The sequence below is a fragment of the Enoplosus armatus genome, chromosome 7 (genome assembly GCF_043641665.1).
Source record: "Enoplosus armatus isolate fEnoArm2 chromosome 7, fEnoArm2.hap1, whole genome shotgun sequence".
Taxonomy (NCBI): Eukaryota; Metazoa; Chordata; class Actinopteri; order Centrarchiformes; family Enoplosidae; genus Enoplosus; species Enoplosus armatus.
In genome coordinates, this window is record NC_092186.1 from 11,947,246 (window position 1) to 11,966,866 (window position 19,621).

General features: G+C 41.3%; 1 protein-coding gene across 1 annotated transcript in view; it reads right to left on the minus strand.

Moving 5' to 3' along the window:
• Positions 1-19,621, minus strand: part of LOC139287730 (zinc finger protein GLIS1) — a 66,720-nt gene that overhangs the window by 38,993 nt on the left and 8,106 nt on the right. Inside the window, exon 2 of the mRNA XM_070908895.1 lies at positions 721-913. Coding sequence (XP_070764996.1) covers positions 721-913 — 193 coding nt within the window. The remainder of the gene's footprint in view (positions 1-720; positions 914-19,621) is intronic.

Genomic DNA, 19,621 nt, shown 5'->3' on the forward strand with positions numbered 1-19,621 from the left:
TGGGAATCTTTGCCCTACTGAATGGGGAACCCAGGTCAGATTTCTCCATGCGTTGCTGTGATCTCCTACATAATCATTCCTGTCAGTTGGCTCATTATGGATTTTGTCCAAAGCCCCTGAGTGATGTGAGAAGAGCTCTCTTTTCTCCGGGCTGTCTCATGAAGGAATCGTCTTTGTCCCTTCCCCTGAGCACGCTGGGGGAAAAACAGAGCTAACGCTAGCTAGGACTGGAGAGAGCTACTGGCAGACTTTGTCATCGTTGTTGTTAATAAAGACTTGACCCCCCTCCCCTCTTTCTATTCAGGAGCGCCATTTCCTGTTTGGCTGCAGTGAAAATATTGAGAGGCAATATGAGAGAAGTGAGTGTCTGTCTAGAAGCACTTTTGGTCGGATGACTGAGGATAGATGGAGAGAATGGAGGAGGGGTAAGAAGCAGGACAAACCCCTGGAAACTCTTTCTGACTTGACCAACAGTAGTCAAAGACTGCACAACAGGAGAATCACATTAGTGTAACATAAATGTTGTACTTTGGACCCCTTCAGTGTGTTTTATGAGACTGGGTAAAGCTTTCCAGCTACATGTGTGCGCATCTGATAGCAAAGATAATGAAAAACACATTGTACCTGCATATTGTTAGTAATATTATACCCAACAGGAAACATTCAAAACTGAAACAGGAACAAAATCATTTTAAAACGGCAATGATAGTGACAGTTTACCTGGTGTCTTGGTGAGGGCAGTCCTGCAGAAGGAGGTCGGGCGTAGGTCTGTCGCAGTGGAGGCTCTGGGTATAAAGCCCCCCTAAATGACCCCCCACCAGCAGTGGCAAGGTCTGCCCACATCGCATTAGGGCGCCCTCAACGTCACCTAGCTCAGCGTCTGCATCCTTCTCTGAGCAGTAGGCTCCATTCACTGAAAGAAGAGCAGGAGAAATATCACTAAACTGGCTAAATCCTAGATATTAGAGTGTTGTTTTAGCTCGCAGAGCAGTGACCCAATATCACTCTCAAATTAAAAACTGGCTAAGCAGATTGGACCAAGTGATCTACTGACTGCCCTGGAAGAGTAATCAGTTTATAGTGGGATCCACGCCACCAGTGACATGTTGAAATCCTATTAGATTATGAATATTCTCTTGTGGAATAATTGTTGGCTGCCACAACTGTAGTATTTAGTGATATATGGAGAGCTCTCTGGCAAAGTCAAAACTAGTGACAGTGAGAATAATGCCAGAGAGATTTATTGCCAAATATTATTGCTGGAGTAATTGAGGAATTGTATTCCAAGTGGCAATGCGTCCATTTCGGAAAAATAAACTCTAATGAATGTGTCTGGAAGGTCCAGCCAGTTAAAATGTAACTGTTAAATAACATACTGTCCCTTTAAATGTACAATCAGTTGTTCTAATTTCATGCAATGAATCCTTCTGTGAAAATGTGTTTAATAAATTTGTCATTTTATTTTTTTAATTGATAAATTATTAATTTGGGGAAAAAATGTGGTGCAAAAAAAAGGCTTCTTCAGTGATTGGAGATTTTATGTCCATCCATTCACTCATATGTAAAAACCAAAAGTCACTGGGGTGGAAGAATCATTTATAACAGATGAATGTTTCATATCTGCAAATGACCTGTTTGGTGAGGAATATGCATGGGTATTTACTTTTTTTCCCCCATCAACTATCGTGTGTTTTATTTCTCAGGCACAAGCCCCATATGACCCCATATATTTTTTAGATTAAGAAGATATTTTTATCATAATTTTTATCACTCCAACCTGAGTATCTGATAAAAAAAAGGCTTTATGAATGTGACCAAAAACATAATAAAAATAGGACAGAGAGAGATGAAAGTGAACGAAGGGAGGGCCTCAGCGTATGAGGAAATATTTGTGAAGGGTAAGCCGATATCCCCACACACTCGTGGCCACACGTCCCCTGTTCCAACTTTCCTAACTCAATTTCTCAAATTCAATTTTCTCCTAACGATGTTATTGACAATGTTATCACACACCATGAGCTATTATTAATAAAGTCACCCAAACACCCTGTACGTGAGAGAAAACATAAAAAAGGTACTGGAAACGAATGAAAAGGATAAGCGGGGCAAAAATGAACTAAATGTGAAAATAGTGAGGGAATTATTCAGCAGAACTAAAGATTTGGGCTACGGATGAAAAAGACTAACAAAGGAGAAAGATATTACAACATGAGTAACAGATGGAGGGGGAGAGTAAACAGTAGAAGAGAGAAAGGGAGGAAGTGTGTTGGAATATGGGAAAAAGGTTACAAGGACGAACAAAAGACAAGAGAAAACAAGGGAACTTTGTGAGCCTTGTTATCCTCAGTTTAAGGAACATCTTTTCACATATCCCTCCTGCAGTTGATGTATCATTAGTCTCCTCGGCATTTGTCTTGTCACGGGTCACAGCGGAAACACAAAGAAGTGAAGAAAAGGCAAAGCAAGCAACGCAAACAGTCCAGTATCGCCAGGGGACCGCAGGAACAACGCTGGTTTCACTCAAAGCCGTTAACAGAGGGCAAGATGTCTTTCAGCTCTGGTCTGTTTTCAGGCAATACAAATAGTTCTGTTTACCAAATTCTGGATTGCTCAGTCTTTTTTTTTACTGCTTGTTGGCTGAGCATATATATAACTGTGTTTCTGCGTGAATGTTTCAAGGCCCGCTGATGTGAAGCCAAGTGTTTCCCTGCCTCAAGTCAGGGGTAATTCACTCAGGATGGCCAGAAGTGACATGAGTCAGAATGGAGATGACTAACATCATCAGAGATCTCTTAATTAGGCCTTGACTGTCTATATGCATGCACACAAAGACACAAACAACCAAATAAAAACACTGTCATCATAAAGCACTGGAAGGACTGGCAGTCGGTCAATGAGGCTTGACTGAATGCACATGCTCTCTCTCACACACATATCATGGTCACCAGCATATAAAACTCAGACCCACACCAGGCAGCCCGCTAAATGTAAAGTGAATTATGAGACAAATGCTCTTTCAAAGCTTATTGCTCTGTTCTACAATAAAGCAGGGATGTTTGCCAGGAAAAGTCCACCGTGTACATGACTTAGACACACAGAGAAGACAGAGATGATCCCAGAACACTGATTACCTGTCTGCAGATTATTTTACTTAAACAGACTGATAATACAGTCATTGTTTTCCAGCATGATTTCTTTGGAAACATCACTTGAAAGAGTCTTCAGTGCCAGAGACCATTAAATGGAGGTCACGCTGAGCTTGGTTTTGCATGTCTTTTGCAAAACACTACACCTGGTATTAGGGCTGGCTATTGAACCTCAATACTTTTTTGGTACCAACGTCTGAAATGTGTCCATAGAACCAATTTAAAAATCCAAAGTTGGCAGAAATCTGATTCATAATATTGTTTTCATATTATTATTAGATAGCTCCAGATTAAAATTAAAATGTTTTAGATGATCATATTCAGGCAAAGTTCTTATTCTTCTTGTGTTTAGACAAATTTGGGAACTTTCACTTTGCTTTTGTTAAAAAGCGTTTTGTACACACGATAAGAGGGAAATATCTGGCTTTTTAGCTGCTAAATGCTCCACTATGTTAACGAGCTAGTCACTAACTTTGTCTTTATGTCCCATTTGTTAGTAAGATGTTGTTTCTTGTTATGTTCTTTCAGGGGAAGTTACAAATACATCTGGATTTTTTACCTCCTGCAAGCATCTGACTTTCACATGTGTTTTAATTACATGTAGGAGTTTGCATGACAATGGGGACTGTCAATGAAACCCTTCTTGCATGGCTTTAATTTACTCGTTATATAAACAGGTAGTAGTACTCCCAAAAAGGTCTAAAAGAAAGAAAAGATCTGTGCTCCTCTAACCAGCACTCGTAATGAGTGTTGCAGCATGTTGTGAGAGCTCAAGTGGATTAAAGTGTCTCCATCCTAGAGACACCTTCTGAGTGTGTCCAGGACATTAAAGTCAGAGTGTTAAATGAGTGTTAAAGGTCTTGATCTCCCTGCTGCAGAAAGTTAGCGCTCCAGTGATTTAGAGCTTTGCTACATTAACAGAATCAGTCATGCTCAAGTCGGGGGAAACTGGCTCTTCAACATATGGTGGCTTGGATGGGATCCAAAAGTAAATTCAGTTTATATTGAATGTGCCATGGTAATTCAGCGTTGAACATTTCATTGTGTGTTAGAGCCTAGTTTGATCAGGACGTACACACCAGAGAGAGGAAGATCGGGAAGGTGAAATGTAAGAAATCCAGCAGCAGTGACAGGAGGAGAGGTTGAAAGAGAGAGAGAGAGAGAGAGAGAGTGTGTGTGTGTGTGTGTGTGTGTGTGTGTGTGTGTGTGTGTGTGTGTGTGTGTGTGTGTGTGTGTGTGTGTGTGTGTGTGTGTATGAATGACTGAGTGACTATGAGAGAGAAAAGGAGAGAGAGATATGACCATTCTTCTATTAAATGTGCAAAGTTTATGGGTGGTCTGCTGAGCAAAGCAGCTGTGTGTTCATCATACTTCACATTCCTTTGGCTCTGGATTTGCGTTTTTTCCGTGTTACGTTCGTTCCGGGGAAAACTTGAGTTGTTAAAAAATATCGTTCTGTGTAATCCTCTAATATGGTTGACAAACAAAGATCAAAGGTATCATGTGGATATTTAACTACTAGTAACGCTATGGAGCAACGCTTTGAGTCCCTGTTTTGTTTGCAAAATGCATGAGCTCACGGGTGACAAGATAAGCATTCCTATCGCTGGCTTCAGGCTATTCCACTGATCAACAGTTGGTGGCAATAACACGCAAACACGCCTCGCAGCCAAAGGCAGAGAGGAAGAAGACTGCTATCAAGTAAACATGGATGTAAACGATACAGGTTTCAAAATATAAAATAGAAATCACCTTTGCAAATGTTTTATGAAGACGTAAATGCATCCAACATATTTGTTTGACCTCGAGGATACACTGGTAAGAAACAGTGAATGTAAATATAACTTTTTATTGTTCACACGAAAACTCCACAGGGCACTTTTAAATCGATCTCAATCGGTGGACACAGTAATTCCTTGCATTTACCGTTAATCCCTGCAGATTATCCATGGAAATGGAGTTCAGTATTGTGTCCAATTCTAGTAAGCACCTTAGAACAAGCAGGGTGGGATTCTGCTCTTCTCATATACACAGTTGTAAGCATTCAGGCCCAATTAGGAGTGACGCTGTAAGGGTGTGAGATCAGGACACACGGGCAAAGAGAAAGATGGAGAAAGAAAGAGTTAGGACAGTGCCAGAAGCACCAGGGGCAAATGTTGTGTTCAGTACAGAGACCATGTACAGATGTGCTGGCTCATCCTCACAAAGAGCCACTGATGTCAGCATTGCCAACTAAAGACGCAGGCACAAATAAGGACCCTATTGTTATCCGCCTCTTACATCAACCTTAAAAAAAAAAATCACTTTTGGAACAAGGACTGCGGGCACGAAACAATTCCTGTTGATAACATGGTCTAATAATACTCTGTTACAGCTAAAGTGGTATCTTCAGTTCCATAAATGTCATCACATGGTATCTACTGCTCACTCTGCCGCCTCTCCTGTATAATTAAAGCAGCACGTTCCTTTCAGTGAGCATCACTGCAGGATGACGGTAAACTGAGCAGCTCACTGAGACGTACAAGAGGAGAAGTTAAATTAAAGGAGCAGTGTGCCAGCTTGTATGCTCCATTGCGAATGAATACAAAAATTAATACTTCCTACAAGAGTGTAATTGTAAAAAGGGATAAATATGGTTATTCGAGAACTTGTTTTGGGACATGTATGATTATTTTTTGGCTGAGGTTGTGGAGGGAAACAAGGTTCCAATCACCCTGCAATACGCCTGCACTGATGTCATCCATTTGCCATGCTTTCTTTCTTGTCAAAATCCTTTGGGAACAGGGCGCACAAAGCCGTAAAACTCAGATGCATCATGATCGTGAGTGGAAAGTGCTTTCTAATCCCTCTCCTGCTGATTAATGCAGCCGCAGTGACCATGGAGGCTGAAAAATAAGACAATAGACAGAAACAATGAATGAATGCAGACTCGATAATTCTGATAATTAGGGCACGACTCACTCTTTAGTGGAAGGTTGTGGTCACTGTGACGGTGATTACATTGATTGTTGAACACGCTTCACATACTGGATGAATTTCACATTGGGGATGGTGGCCAGTTAGGGTGCGCTGTAATTGTACACCTATTCAGGCTGCCTCAGGGGCTGATGATCAGAGTCATGTTCAAGTTCAGCAGTGTTGTGCCTTGGCTAAAAACTCTCCCCTGACCTCAGTGACTAATAAATGACTAATAAAGCAGAGCAGACACATGTCTCCAATCTAGCAGAACTTAACCCCTCTGAAACAACATGGCTATTATCCCAAGATACGCAGTTATGACTGCATTGCCATACAAAGCATTCCAGTCTATACAGTATTGAAAAGATCAAACCACATCATCACATAGTCGAGCGTCTATGTTGCTGTCCCCCTCAATGAATCTCTCTCCTTCTCGCACTCTCTGGTATCATTATTTCTCCACAGACAATACCGGTCCTCCATCTGATCAGCAGATGGTCGGGACAACATTATTAACTGTAATTGGAGGTAATCTGGAGGCGATTTTTTATTTCGGTGACACTTCATTTTCTATAATTCTCGCCTCTCCCTTTTAAGTCACCTAAGTGTTGTGTTAAGTGCCAGAGTGAGACTCTGCTTGTGCCAGCGTTTAATGCGTTCAAGTCTTCAGAGACATGCAGGCCTCAATGAAAAACAGATGTGCAGATGGATAGCTGGTTTAAGGAGAGGAAAGGGGAGCGATCAGAGGTGTACTGTACTTAAAGCAGGAGGAGGCTGTTGGAAAGGGAAACGGGAATGTCAGGAGTGTGATGCAAACATCTGAACCCAGGGTACAACAACCTGCCAAAACCACAAGACAGATGCCTCTGGAAATCCAATGTGACACCTCAACTGGCCCCACTTTGGCTCCATAAATCATAACATTCAGCACTTAAACAGTTAATAATGATAATTTTATTCCCGTCTGCCTCGACACCCCCACACCTGCCATCTTTCTCCCCCACTCCTTCCTCTCTTTCAATATGAGACAGGTCAACAGATACAAGTGTACAAGCGACAGCAGGCTGCGAGACAACTTTGTAGAGGGATGCTCTGGTTGTGCGTCTTGTCCGGTGCAGATGTTGTGTATTAGGGTCCAAAGCCTTTCCCGGCTTCTCTGAATCTCATAACTCATGTCTATATTTGTGTCTGCGGCATAGGCCCGGAACTTATTTGTTTGCTTAGTAATGGATGTATGATTGAACAACCTGGGGGCACAAGTAAATGAAAAATAACAATGTCTAGGGAGAAAGCTCCTCTTAAAGCAGGTGCGGAGCGAGGGAAGACGAAAAACTCTATTAAATTACTGTTGGAGCACAGAAATGTCAGTGTTTTCGTAGCAGGATTACCAGTACCAGCAGACATGAGAACTTTCATGAGGATAAAAATCAATTTGTTCAAGCCGATTTTAGCTGCCCGCAACCAGGTATCTTTGTTCCTCCCTGTTTTCTCATGGTCAGCTTGGTCACACAATAACCTCAGATTAGCTGCTAGAAAGTCGAATACAAAAGATAAAGTGGAGAAGAGGGACTCATGTGGCTCCAGAGGCATCCAGCTGCAAGCCTCGACTATTTCACACAGCACAAAGGTGTCTTACTTCAGCTCCAAAAGAGTAATAATATTAAAGAAATCATTACAATATATAACAACTGAGAAACAGCTATGGGCCCAGTCGTCCAAGCAAACCTCTTTATGGACACGTCTGGTTGTTCGTACTAAGTGGCTACAAAGTTTTCAGTCATACTGATGAATTCAGCGGTCGGTAAATGATTAGCTTTCCTGCCTTTTAGAGAAGAGGGCACATGTTGTGGGAAGCATGCGTCCTCATAATACCAGGCTTTTCAAATGGAGCAGTGCTAACCGCAGTCATGAACACAAACAAATAGTTGGCAGCCAACAACCCTACCATCCCCAACCCCACCAACCTACCCCACCCACCCCATCCCAGTGCCAGGTTTGGTGCTCCGCGAGTCCCAAAGACCAACCACTTCACCACATGGTTTAAAGAGGGGGCGCTGTAAGTCAAAACCCAAACACAGGACCAAATGTTATGGGATTATGTGACTCCAAGCACACGCACAAGTACACCCACATCTCTCTCTCTCTCTCTCTCTCTCTCTCTCTCTCTCTCTCACACACACACACACACACCCACCCTAAAAAGAAAACGCTCACACTGCACTCTTAGAGAGACAGATGCACTGAGCGGCTGCGGTCTTTCCTGATCACTTCCCACAACCTTCCACTAACTGTCACAGCCAATCATTTTCCCTGCTGTCCTCCCTGATTAACATAATTAAAACTTTACACTTGTGCATGACACCACCTGGTGGTAGCACCTTGTCACTGGCCGTGCCCTCCAGGCCATCTCTTAAGAGAACAAATCTATCAACAGGTGATCCACATCAATGGGAGAAAGACTAAAAAAGTACGGTCTTACAGAAAGACCTGCAGATCAGATCAGCCAGTCAGAAGTTACATAATATATATCCTTAAATATTTGTTTAAATGTGCGATGATTGTAAACACTGGAGAAATAACAGACCTACATTAAGTAACCAGTTTATTAAAATTACGTAGGTAAAAGTAATGCCTGTAACAACTGTGTTGAATCGACTTAATGGTCATTTTGGAGGCTGTAGTTGGTGGTGCTGTTGAATTGTATTACATTATAGGTCATTAGAGGCCTCCTAATATTTAGTCTGCCCTCTTTGTTCACTAGTCTTAGCTGGGTGAACCTAGTAAACTGGCCACTGAGTGCATATTCTGAAGCATTGATCATTTGCACATTTTCACATAAATAAATGGCCGTTTTGCTCCTCTCTGTTTCAAACTGACATAAATATTGAGTCACAGTTCTTCTATATTTGCTCTTCTAAACTCTAAACTCTCCGTGTAAGCAGGTCTTTGAGTAATTATCTGATGCTTAGGAAGCGATCTGTTTATGTTTCCAACAGCTATAACAGCAAGATGATCAGAATCAACAGAACTGAGTAATTAGCATAAGCAACGATAACCACATGATGATATCTGAACAGAAAAAGAACAGAGCTCAGAAAGCCAAAGTTAATCACCAGGAAAAGGCCTCTTAGTACTCACACACACTGTTTGCACACTGACCTCTGGGAAAGACAGTAAAAAAAAACTAAAAAAAACACCACAGCAATGATTGATTATCCCAAAAATAAGCATATCTTCTATCTTTAAGTCTCTTTAAGAACATTTGTTAATATAACAAAAATGTGCATAGTCAACAAACCACTTAAAAGCCACTAGTAGCCACAACTCTATCCTCACAATCACTATCATAGCAAGATTTTGCCCACAAATCTGTACACTGCCAGGATTAATCACAGACAATCACAAAGTTTTACAAGGAGTGCTCAGCCAAACCACATCCTACAATTTGACTAAAAAGCCACATAATTGTAAAGACCAAACAGTGCACAAAGCATCAGTCAGTCCCATGGACTGACTTGATAGACCGCCACACTGACAAGACGTGATGCACTTGGCCGGCAGACGTGACAGGGACGTCTGGCTTAGTGACAGACACCTTTATAGGGCTGGTGAACAACACGGCTCCGGAGCCAGGCCAACAGTGGTGAAACCTCGGCATGGGATCAGGAGGTGCTTCAAAGCCAGACAAGAGGCTGCTCTGTTTGGGGAGGCGGCTGTAAATACTGGCAGAGTGTTTAGCCGGTCCAGAGGACTGACGAGCGCTCGACGCACCACACCCTCAGGGAAAGTGTTAAAGGTGAGACTGATACACTTCAACAGAATCAAGTTATTTCCTGCAACAACTAAACACAAATAGCATTGCAAAGTACTTTAAAAAACACTTTAAATCAGTGTTTATTTGAAAGGTTTTAGATCCTGAATCTGTGTGTGCTCGTTACTTTGAGTGCCTGTGTTTTTGTCCATGTGTGTACTTATGTTTGTTCACTCATGAGAATAACCAGTGTATATAAATCTGCTGTAAAAAATAAACATGGCGATTTAGTGCAGAGGCTGCGTTTCCCCCTTCTGAACAATAGGCCTCAGTTGGTTCGTGTGCCCACTCAAGTCGTATCAAAACACAGCAGACGTCCCTCTGAAACTGTTGTGAAATCAGATCCATTTGTCAAACATCAGCATGGCCCTCTATTTGTCAAAATTACTATAATAGCATAATAAATCTGTACTGTTGAGAACGGCTGGGTTAGGAAAATAACTTTTGTCAAACAGAAGTCATTTGTAATGATGGATTTATTCTCATGTTGAATTGTATTCTATGCAACATGGCAACAGCTGGAAAAAATGCAAATGGCATTAAGAAATGCCATAGGTAAAACGTTTACAGATTCAGTCTTCTTCATATCATGACACCAAAAATCTGTTTTTAAGTTCTTAAATATTAAAGGGAATAGGGAGTAAAAAGTTGACAATAAATACTTTACAATACCAGTTCAATTTGCTGTTACATTCATATTTCTGTGATTTGGATTATTATGATGATTATTTTTGGTGGCACTAGAGGAAAAGTCAGGAGATCACCAGTCTTTATGATACGTTGTCTGGGAACCATCAATGTCTGTACAAAATGCTGTGCCAATCCATCCAGTAGATGTTGATATATTTAATTTGATAAGTAAAATATTTGACCTGCTGGTGGTAATATAGCGGAAAAGTCAGGGGACTACCAAAATCATTTGGCCTCTGGGCAGCATGGATATCTCTAAACTTCATGGCAATCCATCCAACAGTTGTTAGGATATTACAGTTTGGACCTAAGTGGTGGACCGACCAGCCGACCGACAATCATCGCCATCCTTAAATCCACTTGCAGGACAAACACCTGCTCAGCATTGAGCTACAAAGTCTGGCAAAAAGATTCACTTAATTTCCTCACACTGTGGCCCCCCATTAATAAGGCTTTGTTAGCCTAGCTCATCCCCGCGCCAGTGGCCTCTTCATTTTGGTCCATCGGTACAAAACTCACAGTGCTCCTTAAGTCCTCTTCAGCCAGCACCCAATATTTACAAGCAATCCCAAATCTGTGAGAGAATTCGATTGAACACAGATGGCAGGAAATTCCTCGGAAATGACAGTGGCCAAGCTCAACCACAGAACATGAGAGCATCTTCTCCATGTAGCAGACGCATTGAGGCCCATCTGACAGACACTCTCTCTTCTTCTCGCCCAGCACCGCCTCCTGCCATCGATTACAGTTTGACAAGAGCGGAGATTTATATGACTTCTGTAAAACAAGTGATCAATTTGCAGCAATTACTGTATATTTTTAATGGTTTAGAGGCAACAGTGGGGGAGAAATAAATGAATAGTTAGGAAAACGTCTGGAGGAACATTCCCTTGATGGTCGGTGGTCCAACTGAGAGGTTGAATTTAAGTTGGTAATTAGATCACATTTGAATGGAGCAACATTTGCAAATGATTATTTTGTTACCTACACACAGTGCACATAACCTTCTGTTATTCTCAGAGGGGATGCTAGTTGTTTAAAACAAGGACCAAACCAGATGTTTTGGGAACCAAAAGAGGAATCCAATTTCACTTCCTACTTCTTTGTTACTTTTTGTTGTTTTAGCGCAGGAAGAATAATGGAATGTTACTTTGTGAAAAGGATATGTTCAAAGCATGCATAGTAATTGCTTTGGCTTTTGAAGTTTCCGGTTAAAGTTGAGGCCAGTGCCTCTCCACAGTGTCCGCAATGAATATTAGCTAGTCATGATGATTAGGGGTTAACTCACCCCCAAAATAGAGTTCTTTGAGGAAAAGGAGTTTTTCAAAAGCCCACAATTTGCTTTGACAGTGGAGGCACAGAGGGGAAGCTTTTATTTTGATTTGATTATTGGTGTTGTTTCATGTCACCAGAGTCTAAACCCTTACATTTAAGCACACAGAGTAAGCTGATCTGCTCATAAACATAAGGGACTAAATCTGTCTGCATATCCTCAAAACAAATGTTATCTTACACACAGAGCACATCACACATGACACAATAACAATGCAGAATTCAACTGTGGTACAATCATTGTCTGATGATGCACTGTTTTTTGACAATGTGGTTTATCTTGTTTCAGAAGATTTTCTTCTAACAAGTTATCTTAAAAGGAGAAAGATCACTCAACTTGTTTCTAGAATAATGACACTGTTTCTAACTGAAAATTCAACATTATGTTATAAGACTCAAATATGTGCCTTGTTAAAATCAACATTCTGCTGTTGCTGACGCTTTTGACACACATAACAAAATGGTTGATATTCTGTAACTGATTCAAACCAACAGTGAGGTGCAAAAGATTTGCACAGCAGTCAACATCTGCCACCAAAGGGCATTAACTTGGTTGAAAAATGATCATAACCGGGGTTGGAGTTGGCCCTCCTCCTTGACTCAAAGGGCACCACAGTATTGGAGTTTTCATAGATATATAGAATAAATAAGAGAGGGCCCCACAGAGCTAACCTGTGTTGGGTTTCAAACCACACATACCTAAGGAAGTCAGCAATACCATTCTTTTATTGTGTGGGGAGTCCTCATTCACCAAAGGCTTTGGCACTGTGGACCCCCCCCCCCCCCACACACACACACACACACACACACACACACACACACACACACACACATATACACATACACACAGACACACACACACACACACACACACACACACACACACACACACACTCGCAAACACAGATCACACATGCAGGAACATGCACTCTTGGTAACTTGAGATGGACAGTCCACCAGACATTATATATCACTCCACATCAAACAGAGCTCCATAATGCTGCTGTGAGGAGGACGAGGAGGAGGGGGCTGCAGTTCATAGTCAACCTCTCATCTCTCTACAACCTCAGGAAGAGCCCACTGTTTGAGCAGCGATGGCCTGACTCCTGCCCCCTCCCACGGTTACAGGGACTAAGGCACAGTGGGGCCTGTAAAAACCCAAAATGGTACCAAACGACACCTATGGAAACACATTCAATCTTGTGCGGTGGGAGGTCAATACACAGCTATTTACACAGACAGCAGCGCTGTGTGTTGGAACGGACAGGGCCACCATCAAAGAGCTTTATGAGCAAATATATTCTCACTGCGTAAGCATTTTAGATGTCCAGGCATTAAAGCCCTCCTGTGTTTTCCCTTCTCTTGTTTAATGGCTGTAATAAGATTCCTTTTATTATGATTTCTGCTCTCGCTGCGTCGCTTCACCACGTGAGTCAGCCGATGGTTACGGCCAAAGTGAGACATGAGTTTTGTCTCAGTAGTGAAACAATTTCAGAGTGGGTCAGCCCCAGCACCACTCAGTACATCACAATAACTAAGTACAACAGTACATAAACAGGCAGTAGTATGATTGAATTTGGTGCTTTAACAAGAACTCGCTTTTACAGTGTATCCTCCTGACACACACAGGACAAAAACATGCGATGCAAACTGTCAAAAAAGACAAAACACATTATCTATCACCTGTAGACCTGTAGAAGTCATCTAAGGTGAGTTTGCATTGAAAGTAAATGAGGATTCCCACAGATCCTACTTATACTTTGCTATGTATATACTAGTTTAGCTCCCCAAATATGTTTTGTATAAGACATGTACATGTATGTCATATACAAAACATGTGGTGCATTATACAAAACTAACCAAACTACATGAAGTCTCTATCAGGGACCATAATAATGTGGGGTAAAAATATACATGCATACATACCTCATGACATATTCAAAATTGATGTAGCTCACATATATTTATGTATACAGTATGCATGCATATACAGTGTGTCACCTAGTTGAAGTTAGTCCACTTCCTAATGTAACATACAGTATATGTATGATACATCCAATGACAACTTCAACGCACATAATGCATATATATAGACACATACCATATACTGTGATTGCAATGTCCCCACTTTGATTCTACCAAGAAAACAATACTGAGATGATTATACATCAACCAGAGTGTGATAAATCCAAAAGGAAAAAGTGAAGGTTGAAATCTGATAGATTTTTGGATGGGTCTGTGGTGAGAAGGAGCCTAATCAGACGATAACGAGCAGAAATAAAGAAATCGTTCTTCATCATCATCCTGGCCTCTGCCATGTGTGTTGTTTGGCTGCTCTTGGCCCGAGAGTGTAAGGGGCTGAATAAAGAGGGAACCTCGAAGGGGCTCTGGCCTGTACCATGTGTCAAGCCTTTCACATAACCTGGCATTCATTGTGAAGCTCTTTTACGAACCATAAAAAATATTCATTTCGCCCCTGACCTGTTTTCCAATATAGTCTCCAAACCCATAAAAGGGTTTGCTTTTCATTTATTTTTATTTGAAGAACTTTGAAATGCAAATGTTTGTTTCCTTGCACGTAAAAATTGAGAGAAGCCATCTTAAAAGAGAAATTTGATGTGAAATATGAATTCTGGCCATTTTACATCATCCCTAAGATAAACATGCGGGTTCTCAGTGCAAGTCTTTTTGTGCTGTTAAATGAGTATACTTTGGCAGGCTGCAGTGTACATATACTGATGCTCTGCCTCTCTCGCTGGACTCCTTCATGGCTCAGAGCTCTTGAGGCTTGTAGAAGACTGGCATCTTTACAGTGGCCTAGATTGGCCATATTTTCGTGTCAAATGACAGGTCTGGCCCTGTAAAAGTGGCCATTGTGGTAAACTGCACATTTACATTTACAGCTAAAGCTATCAAGGACATGACTAACAAGTCCTGTTGACTTTTGTTGAATTGCGGTTTTAGGGGCCATACATTAAACATTTATTTAACTGCAGCCTTTTCTAGCCCTCAAATGAAAGTACATCCTTGCTAAGCTTTATTTTTTAGAACTCTTTTTATTCACTTTACAGTTACTGTGGAACTTCCATTTTTTCTAGTTGGAATAAAAAGCAGCATTCTTTTGAACAATAATGACTGTGTTATTGGAAAAATTGTGGAAGATTTATTGTTCCCAGTGTATCAAATCGTTCTCAAAAATGTACAAATAAAATTTAAAAAAAACACATACTGGCAGTTTATGCCAGACACCAGTACTACACTGCCATATATGCTCAATCAGATATGACGAATCAAGACAATCAAAGCACCACAGATGCATAAAAAAGAAACTTGAATTATTCATCACTTATAGTAACTGCCAAAACCTTACATGCTTGGTTGAATTTCACAATATATTTTGCGTCAATGTCATTCGAATTGCTTCAAACACACTTGGAACATTCAGATATTTCTCAAAGACGACGTGTTACAGCACAAGTGGTGTCGCTTAATTCAACATGTCAGGTGTGCCAACTGTTCCATCTACAAAGTCTAACTCCGTGCCTGGCAAGACGCCTGAATTGCATGGTGTTTGTTTAAAGCCTAACGTGGTCAGAAAATGTGGCTAGGCCCACATTAACAGTGACAGCGTACGAGAAGACGAGGCAGAGTCATGTCCGACAAGTGGTGGCGGCACTGTTGTGATCAGGTGGAATGGGAAATGTGCTTAGCAGTAAAACCAAAGGGCTTTTTTGGAAACATGGGAAATGAGAGGAGGTTGGGGGTCGGGGTGATTAAAAATAGGACACCAATGAAATTTGAAACTGGACAAAAAGGCCATCTTTCATCACTACCATCATCATCTGCTAAAAATATCTGTTCTGCTTTTACCCGTCAAGTTAGTTGGCGTGCGATGCTGCGATGACGCAACGTTGTTACCAAAACAGCTATCATCTTCATCACAAACTCATTGAATTCAAGCCCGACAGTCAAAATCTTGGCTTTTTGGTTTATGGTCAGTATGAATTGGTCCTTGCTGATTTGGGTGATTTATTTTCACAGTAAATGTACATCACAGTTTGAGTGTAACAAATGCTTACAGGGAGAAAAGAAAACATTTCAATTTGTTGTACAATATTTTCTTTTGCTTTGTTTGTATCCCATTATGTAAAATACCACAGGTTTTCACAATGCAGCGCAGTAAAAATGCTAAACCTTTATTTATATACTTGTTTTCCAACTCAGACAACAAAACACTATCCCTGAAAGATATAATGACAGATTAAACAATAAAAATCTCTTCATTCAGTGCAGTATGTCTACGCTTTTGCTCACTTAACATGTCCTGCATCATTATGCCAACAAATCCAGAGAAGCCTGTAACACAGTAAGCCTGTGTGTTCCTCTACAGTGTTCCTCCACACTGTCAAACTCCATGGAGCACTTCAGACTGCACCGGGCTGTGTAATGCTGTGGAACAAGCAGCAGGTATTTGTTAGTTAATCAGCATTTGAATTAAGCTAGGGGCTGAGGTTGTGTTCAGGAGCAGCAGGGCTGTTTTGACTAAGCCATCTCAGCGAGGGCCCGGTCATGGAGACTCCCAGCATTTGTTAAAGATTAGCGGCCTAGTCCTGATGTACTGAGCTCAGGTCAGGCAGAGTGCAGGGCTCGGACGTGAGGCGAGTTTCACCCTATCTCTCCCATCTGCAGCTCTCACACAGCATATCTACTAGTCCGGGTACATGAGACACGCTGAATAATGTGATTAAAGGTTTTGGAGTTCACTGAGGGGGGATTGTAAAGAAGTTGTCCCTTCAGGAAGCTGCCTTAACCCATTTGACAGACAGTCACTAAGGTCATGCCACAGAGGCACTTACAGCATATACAAAGTAATAAGCATATCAAGATTGTCCCTCTTATGTTATATGTTGAAGTTTACTACTCTGCGTACCATCTGTGCACATTTGCATACCTTCCGTGTGTCATGTTTTGGTTTGTTTCTATTGCATGGGAGTGTACTATCAGATGTGAACACTTCCAGTCAGAGTATCTATGCTGAATAAAGTAATAACAATGGCCCACATGCTCTCAGCCTATCATTAGCCAAAATACTAAATGAAAACCAACTGTGTGGGAACAATAAAATAATTTGTCAAGGGAGAAGGGTGCAGATAAATTCTGCAAAGCATTTTCCAATTGGCCGAGGCTACGGTACGCTGGGCCAAGTGCTCAGCACCTGGCTGTCACGGCCCTGACGCTGCCTAATTCATTTCAACTTTCAAACACATGCCTATTAGATCACTGTCGATACGGGCTGAAAGTGCCTGATTAGGCTTTTTATCGGCATTAGTCAACATGTGCTATGAGCTGACTTTTTAAGGGCAAAAGTTAGATAAACAGAAAGGGGAGAGGAGAAAAGTTTTGTTCTTCTGTCCTTTATATACTCCCTCTATCCGTCCACTAAATCTGTGACTCAGCTTCAGTGAGGACATACTGGGGAGACAGCCAGGAACTCATCCTAAATATTCTTGTCAAAAACTCCTGGTGATATATAAGAGACATTTCCTGCCATGGTAAGGTTTATTGGTTACTGAAGCCGTGTGAACCCAAGTGCCTTGTCTGTGAGGATCCAAGAATCTCAGCGCATCAGTTTTAAGGTGAGTGAAGCTCCTCTTGATGCGTTTTGGCTTTGTCATAAAGGTTGAACGCTGGACTGGGGGAAACGGCTGTAAATGTCAAGCCAGCTAGGACAGCTACGCGCTGATTCCCATTAGGCTCAAATCTTTTATTTTCCATTTTTTTAACATAACATTCCCACCACCACCATCTTTATTAAATATGAAAGAAATCAAGGTTTGGAAAGTCCATCAGGTGGCGTTCCAAGGCAAACATTTTATATATTGATAAAAACAGACATCTACACGTATACACCCACAAACGCACAGACAGATATTAAGTATGTCTTCAACTGTTTCAAATATCTCTTTGGTGATTGATTCAGTTGTTGAAAAATGCCAGTGGCTCAGCATTTACTTTGCCAAGGATTGAGATTTCTTACTTTCAAAAAACAAAGTTGCGTGTCCCCTTTTGGAAACATGCAACAAGTGGCTGACCAGTGTTGCAACAGATTTCTTTCTGGAGCCAAAAAGGCTAAAAACAATAACATTTTATTAACCTCTTCACTAGACTTTTCTGTTGGATCTCTGCTCTAATTAGCTGGCAAAAAAGTGTGTGTATCTTTTATTAACGTTTCAAGGTTTTAATGTCCAGAGTTCATGAACGTCCATGTCCAGCTTGTCCTCCACTTTGACCCAAACATTAGCGCATACACACACGCACACAAATACACACACTGTCCAAATCCCCCATAACAGATCCTAAGTGTCCAACATGATGTTTGTGTTAAGCAGTGTATTATAGAAGCCGACTTCTGGGTCTTGGGGGGAATGTTAAGCATGTTAATGAAGAGTGCATACTGAGGCTATTACTCAGTGTAATATGGATCCATTTAACACACTTATTGCACAGCTCATATGAGTCTCAGTTTAAATGGAGAAAAGGGGTCCTACATTTAATCGTGGCAACAGTAAATCAAGGAAGAACAGAACTGATTGTCTTCACCAAAACTGCTTAAAGCAGAATTGTGTCCTCATTTAGGATTATAGGAAAGCACTGCCAAATGAAAACTACACAGCTTTCTTTCCAATGCAATTTGATGTAGAGAATCTAAAGCAGACAGATGCTACAGGAGACAGAAGATAACAGATGTCTCCACTGTTTCCAGTGGAAACTTCTGGACAGAGCAACCAGCTCATCTGTGAGATGCGGTTTCCAGTTCCAGAGGGTGAAATCAAGCCGACGTCTCTGGTAGGCAGCGACATCAGCACAGCAACTACAAGCCAATGTCATCTTAGATTCTTTCAACTCCCTGTTTGGCAACCGGCCTGTCAAAGATGATTAAACAAAGACATTGACAGAATGACAGAATAAATAGACAATCCCTGGATTAGCAGAGAAAAGAATATGACTCAACAATACTCACTCTCCCCTTTAAAAATGTTAAAGCACCCTTTAGGCACTCAACCTCCATCTGTAGTTGGACAACTACCAGGTGTTAGGGTGTGTGGCTGTGATGAAGCAGTGCATTCTTGTAAAAAAAAATAAAAAAAATCAATTTTAACAAATCTTTAATAAAATAATACAAGTCAAAAGTACTATTGTCTTGCTTGCTGGGTCAGTACTACATGGGGAGTTCTCATACAGAAGATATTCCCACACAATGAAAAAAAACTCGCCCCACACTCCAAAGCATAACATCATGGGAAATTGCATCTTCTTATCACATACTTTATCTCCTTGCTCTGATATTAGCCCACTGAAAAACAGCCTTCCCTTTCAAATATAATTGTCTTTAAAAAAGTCTGTAAAAATAACCCCAAGCATGACAGATCACAGTGCTGGCATAGAGCCTCTAAACTTTATTAACATCCAGAGTCGGCCTGGCCAGGATCCCAGCTCCCTGCAACTTGGACTTACAAGCATTAACCTGAACATGGCACCGGCCTCACTTTCCCAAAATCCTCCACTTCCTCTCATCATGTAGCACTGTGCTGTCCAGATTCGCTACTAAAAAAAAAACATCTTGACAAAACACCAGTCCACCTGTGCCACAGTGTTGCCTGTGTGCTGACACTGGATGAACAGG